Below are 6,946 nucleotides of genomic sequence, written 5' to 3' on the forward strand. Positions count from 1 at the left end.
ATACACACAGGCTCTATACATAGCCTTGGAATCCAGTCCAGATATTGCCCTTTATTAAATTTCAGAGAACTTCCAGTAACAATGTCATTACAGAAAAAAAACAAATGTTCTAATGAGACAGTAAAGCCTGGATGAAGAAGATGTGAAGAATTATTTTAGTGGGCAACCTTTGCCAAAAGTACACTTCAGGAATCCACATCCACATTGTTTCCCTCTCAAGTTCCACCTTCAAAGGTTATTCCCTGCTTTTTGAAAATAAGGGGAGAGATTTTAATAGGTGAAGAAAAAAAAAATTCTTTTGTGGTTGTAAGAAATGGATGTATGCAGCTGACATACTTCTGTAGTTACACATCACCTACACTGTTTCAAAGCTTTTTAAAGCTAGAAAAGCAAGAGGAAAACTCAAAGAACAGACATAGTCTTTGCAGATGTATTAAAAGATGTAAGTTACCTCTAAAATACTTGGCTGACTCAAGCTTTCTATAGTCCTTAGTAAAGTGGATTGTGTTTTCTAAAATTACCATTTTTCTGATTGCCATTTTTCAGGACTACAAATGCATCAGTGCTTTCAAACATCACTGAGGGGTTTGTAAATACCTCGTCCTAGGTAAGGCTCAGGCACCAAACATTTCCTATGCCCTGTACTCACCTGTAAACATTTTTGTAACAGCCTTACTCTGCTTGCGGGCAGAACACAGGAGGAGCAGCCAGGGAGGGAAGAACTCAAAGTGGCCAGCTAAAAGCTCTGCTATTGTTCCAGATAAACTTGTAGAAGTCTGTTCACCCTCGGAAACGTTACAGCCCTCGTCAACCGAATCTACAAGCAGGAAGAGGCTCTGCTGAGGGGGCTTCATTCCCAAGAGAGGGAGCAGAATGCACCTGTAAGGAACACGAAACAAAACCAGTATTTTAAATACATTTAATACACTGACAATCATACAATCATTCAAGTTGAGGCAATGATCAACTTAAAATGCAAAGTTATGTTTAAGCAGTCTAAGGAATCTAAAAAAAGTTACTGCAGAAAACATGGGTAGATTGAATTAACAGAAATAGAGATAGTTTGAATAGTCAGTGATGTAATTCTTGCTTAGGGAGTATTACTTTTTAATGAACTTATAATTTATAACAATACTTTAATACAATCTATTAATGTTCAAAGCTCATTAGACGACTTGGAAAAATGTTGCTTCACTGAGAAAGAAGCTGCTTGGTCTAAATTTTAAGAAATTCATCACTGTTGTCTCTGTCAAACCTTTTATTGCTTATCTGAAACGAATAGTGAATGATAGTTGGTCATGAAACAAAAGTCTAAATAAAAGACACATGAAATATCAAAGCTCGGAGAATTCAAATCTGAATGAATAATAATTTTACAAAGAACAGAACTTCTGTACCTTCACAAATGAAATGCAAATTAATTTAGTAGCAGACTGAGGCATTTGGTAGTGACTTTGATATGTTAGTTTTTATAGCTCCCATATAACTGTTATGCATCATACTAGTACTCCCATGCTATGCTACTATTTTTTGCAAAACTTCGCAATGATTTAGGCCCTTAAGTTTCACTAAATTATCTTTAAATACATTTGGCAAGTAAATTTTGACTTTATAGCAAAAAGATTCAGAAAATTAAATAAGGTGTGAAAAATATGTACCTAACAGTTTACTCTCTTCTTAGATTTCTTATTTGCACATGTCCAGAAGGCATGCACATCATATTTTTTTTTAGTCAAGGTCATAATAATCTATTTTCATTTGTTTTACTGAACAAATTTATCTTCAGAAAACCCTGGTCAACACATCATTACCTACCAAGCATTCAAACAGGAATATAGGCAAATCTTGCCTATTCACAGAATAATGCAACAGATTTCAGCAGTTATTTGTAAGCCCTGATAGTGGGGGTTTGCTATTTTCTGTTTTTCTGACTGAGAAAAATGCAAAGTGAAAGCAGAGTGGTGCACCTTTCATGTCTGACAGTAGCAGTAAAACCTAGTAGACCATATAAGGTGATCTATTACACTTGCAGAGATTTCCCCCAAAATATAAAAAGGGAGAGTAAAATACTTGTGTTCTGAAAGTATTCAGTATTAGATGGATTTTAAATGCCCCCTCCCCCCTTTTTAAAACTTTTTTTTCAGATGCACAAAACTACTGAGAATTTTTTGGTCCTTCCAGAGTTAGTTACTCTTTCAGAAGATGCCTGAGTTACAACTAAAATCACTGTTCACTAAGCTTGGAAACTAAGCAGCTACCAATTTACAGAACAGGAAATTAAAGTAGCCATAAGGTTAAAATTACTTTCCTAAGAGATGCCAATCCCACAATGAAAGGAGGCAGTTGGAAATGACCACATTTTCCACCCCTTCCCCCACCAGAATGCTGCGCTGCCTCCTCAGCGATTTATGTCAAGGCATTTTCCTTGCAACATTTCTTTTTCTATCAAAATCAATTTTCTTTTCACATAGTCCTCTAAATGAAATTACTTTCCGAGTATGAATGTTACAAGAGATGTGAAGAAATAGTAATGGTATCTTAAGTTAAAATCTCACTTAAAATCCTCGTGACTCTAACGAAAAGCCTACAAAATATCTCAGGAGTGCCCAAAAAAGTTCTTTTGTCAGCATTTACCTGTTGGGAATGCCACCAAGAACACCTAATTGCCACGTCTGGGAAAGAGCCTCAAATCATTCTGTTTGTTTCCTGCAGTTCGTAGTAGTTGGCTGCAGCAGTCAAAGCAAAAGGTTCACCCTCCCTCCAAGCAGGGTTGAAGGCAGATGTCTAAGGAATAATGTAACCATCTGTGCTTCCACAGGACTTTCTGAACCTGAGATTCAGTCTTTGTGTTTAACATCCTTTAACTGATCACTCTTCTACAGATTTGTCCTGTTCTTCCATGAACTAATTTAAGCCTCTGGCATCAACAACATCCAGCAGCAAGGCCTTCTGCAGCTTAATTACACACTGCATGAGAAAAACCATCCTTGTTTCACTTGATACCCTTCAGCTTCTGTCCTGGAAGGGACAGTAAGGAATTATATTATATTCACCTTCTCCATGCCATCTGTACTCCTCTGACTTGTACCACAGCCTCTCTGACCCATTTCTTCCCATGCAGAAGAGCCCCAGCATATTGATGGTGCTTCACAAAAATCTGTTCCACAGAACCCCGTTTCCCTCTGCTCTGCATTTTTTCCACTTCACAACACTTGCATTTCTGAATCCTAACAACTTAAACACCACAAAAGCTATATGCTCATACACACATGTATATATATATATCTGTGTATAAGAAATGAGGAACAATGACTTCTCCCAGCTTGAGTTCAAAGTAGATACCAAGTAACAACTGTAAATTTTTTCGGAGACATTGGCACTGTGCTAATTTGCCAGAAGTCACGTCATGTTTACCTCCATAATGTGACTTAGTAATTCCACTCCCCTACGATTTCTTGCTTGCATAGGAAAATTACATTATCAACATAGAATCAACAATGTCTTAAAGCACTTCCGTAAATGGTGATTCATCTACAGATAGTTGTACCAGATTGCTTAATTTGTAGAGTGCCTCTCAAAAGATTGCAGGTTGATTTTCTCTACTTCTGAAAGGGTAACAGCTTTATCTTTGAAACTTTTATATTCATTATGGACTTCAAAGTGGTTATAATTACAGAAAATTTCTGAAATAGAGATCGTGATTTAAAACAATAAAATTAATTAGTCAGTAAAAAATGTTAAATCTCTAGAGAAAACAGCACAATTACTTAAGTGCTGGAATTAATTTTAACAGTAATGTAATGGATTATTTAATGCAGAGCAAAGATGTTTTACGTGCTCTCTAGCAAATAAGAAGTCCTCAGAACAATGAACCATCCCACAAAATTCTTCAGAATTGCTACTGAGTTGACTGAAACCACACAAACATGATTTTCCACGTATGGAAGGACTATACACAGGCTCTGCTGAAGCTCTGCTTATGATTATCCCTGAGATTTTTAGATTGGATCCACAAAAATACCAAGACATTACAGAACAAAGTAGAAAGATAGTGTTGTGCACAAAGGCTGAAAAAAAAAGACAGTGAAAGGCTCATGCTTGCTAAAAAGAAAATTAAAAAAGCCAATACACAAATACCACAGAAATAACAATAAACAAGTGGTTCTAGGAGAAAAAAAGTTATAAACCTTAGTTTCTTATGAATGTGTTCTTCATATTTGATGGTCCCTGGCACATAGAAAATTCACTTATGTCTCCCCTTAAACTGTTTGATGCCTGTTACAGCGTGAACATGGCTTACTGCTAAAAGGGTTGCCTTTTCTCTCTCCAGCTGCTAGCATTCACTACTGACAAAGACACAGAAAAAGTGTATCAAACTCATCTCTTAAGCCTGAAGAAGCAAGGAAAGGAAGAAAAAAAAAAAAACCAAAAACGCCCCCCTCCCCAATTTGTCAGATTCCAAGTGCTGCCATTTCTAGCAAACATGAAATACTTCAAACTTCTTCACAGAAATGGCCAGTTTGGAAATCTGCTTTACTACTACTACAACTCTTGTGTTTCTTTCTGCATCAGTATGGCAATTCTTTAACTAACTGCCTTTTGAGTCACCTTCTTGCCAAACTGTTATGGTTTAGCACTTGTATTTCAGTTGCAGCTGCTGATGCTGAGAAAAAACATCCCAGAGGGCTGTGTCAGGAATTCACAATACTCGCCTCTTTTCAAAAAAAGTTGGTAAAGAATCAGACCACTATCCCACACACAGCCTTCTTCACTTTCTCCTTTTTTTTTTTTTTTTTTACACACTTCTACACCAGATTCCTTGAGCAAATTCATTATCTATTTGTCATACTCCTAATCCCTGCATTAGCCTCTCTCCCCACCCTTCCTTCCTTAATTTTTGAGCTTTTCCTCCTCATTTTAAACTATGTGATGCCTCCAAACATTTTTATTCTGAGGAAACAATGTCCATAAGCTACTGCTAGTGGTCCAGCATCAGTTTTGTGCTTAAAGTGGGCACCCGTCCCACACTCCGGCAAAGGTGGAATGCAAAGCTGATTTTGCATTTGCAGACCAACACCGTAACGTTTCCATTAGTGTTACTGAGTAAAGCCTACTTCCAAGGGTTGCTGCTACCTACCTTCCCCAAACCCTGACCACAGACCAGTAGACACCCCAGCACGTGGAGCAGGCTCCCACTGCAGCTCCATGAAGCCATGTGCTTGTTCTGGTTTGGACCACGTGCAACTTTATCAACCTTGAGTGTGGCTGGATCCACTGTTAGGGTTGTGCCTTTTACTGTTACCTTTTGTCAGTTTTTTTTGCAAGTTAAAAAACCACTACTACAGGACATGACCACAGGAAAAATAATGCAAACATCCCAAACTGATTTTTAAAAATTACTATTTACATTTCAAAAAGGAAAGGAAAATTGTCAGTGAGACAGTTCATATGTGGTATTGGCAATTCAGTTAATTCACTATTTTCAGCCTCAAGAAGTAGTAATAGGTGACTGCAGAGAACAACAGAAAATAGCTGCAGACTGTGAGGATTGTAATTCCTTGGAATGGAAGCAATTCCTTGAGGATTGTACACATATGCTGAAAAAAAATGTATTGGATGAACAGGTTTGGTGATCACCAGACTAGCAACATGATGAAGCTGCTCAACTGCTATCAGTGATGGAGGTGGTTGTATTTGAGTTTTATCTGAATTTATTATTCTACTGGAATAAAATTTGCCCATAGAAATTCTTAAAAGATGCACTTGACCTGAGAAACAATGCAGTGCTATGCGATCTAAACGCCTCCTGGATTTATGAGGAAATTCCTCATTTGCACATCTGATCTAATGGATTATTGAAGATTAAAGTAAGTGAGGAATATGCCTATATTTATTGGATGGATACCTTTCTGTGTATTTCTCTATATGTAAAGAGTTTAACAAGAGTTTACCTAGTGTGTAACAAAACAGCTCTTCAAACACTAATCTCAACCTTCAGAAAAGCAAACAAGCATCTTCTTACGGGCGTTTACAATAAGACACATCACAGCAGTTTACCATCTAGTTTTCAAGACACTATTTTCATTTATGCTGTATCAGAAAATGCAGAAGATGAAGTACAGCGTGAAACTAAGTAAGCCAACTATATTTACATAATGTTGTAGTAATTTTCAACAGCAACCTAAGCAGTAGGGGGATCTTTGCCTAAAAATCACACACAAAGACCTAGCAAAGATCTTAACCAGTAAGTGAAAACCTGATGCTGCCTCCTCCACCTCTAAATCAGGTGTAGCAGAAGCTCCATCCTCCTCAACACACTGCTGGGGGAGATAGAGAGAAGGTTCTCTAAGGTAGTCAAGAGCTGGAGGTGCAGCGTGACAGCAGAAGGGGAAGGAACGATGTTATCCTGACCCTACAGAGCAGAGCCCGGGCCAGTGCAGGATACCTAAGAACACAGGTACCTAAGGGCACAAATCTATACACAAATCAGGTTTTCACCACTTCCACTGCTCATGGAATAAAGGTAACAGCTTTAAGACGTGTAAGAATAGAAAACAAATTGTAAAACACCACTTTTTTTAAAATCACTTATACTTAAATTCTCAAGGGACAGCAAAAAGAAATCTCCCAAGGGACAGCAAATAGCTCCTTTGGCTCCCTACTGATTTCTGTGCTTACAGACACGTGTTCACTTGTACATCACAATAATCCAGAGGCTGGTTAGCAGGGTACAATCTGTTAAAGCTGCTTCCCCCTCCTCGTTTCCAATTTGCATGTAAAAGAATGAAGCCAATAAAGATAAAGCTGCTAAAGGCTGTTGGAAGCTTCAGCAAAGCTGATGTATGCCAGTAGTTGAATCCTTCTCTTTTGTTTTCCAAGCTGCATACCGGGCATAGGTCACAAAAGAAGAAAAGGTAGATTTCACTTCTAATAAAATTGACAATTC

The 6,946-nt window shown here is 37.8% G+C and overlaps 1 protein-coding gene across 1 annotated transcript in view; it reads right to left on the reverse strand.

Annotated features, from left to right (window-relative positions):
• ANKRD50 (ankyrin repeat domain 50) overlaps nt 1-6,946 on the reverse strand; it is a 38,855-nt gene that overhangs the window by 15,027 nt on the left and 16,882 nt on the right. Inside the window, exon 2 of the mRNA XM_008946881.1 lies at nt 650-879. Coding sequence (XP_008945129.1) covers nt 650-879 — 230 coding nt within the window. The remainder of the gene's footprint in view (nt 1-649; nt 880-6,946) is intronic.

The sequence above is a fragment of the Merops nubicus genome, unplaced genomic scaffold, assembly GCF_000691845.1.
Source record: "Merops nubicus isolate BGI_N331 unplaced genomic scaffold, ASM69184v1 scaffold12840, whole genome shotgun sequence".
NCBI classification, from domain to species: Eukaryota; Metazoa; Chordata; class Aves; order Coraciiformes; family Meropidae; genus Merops; species Merops nubicus.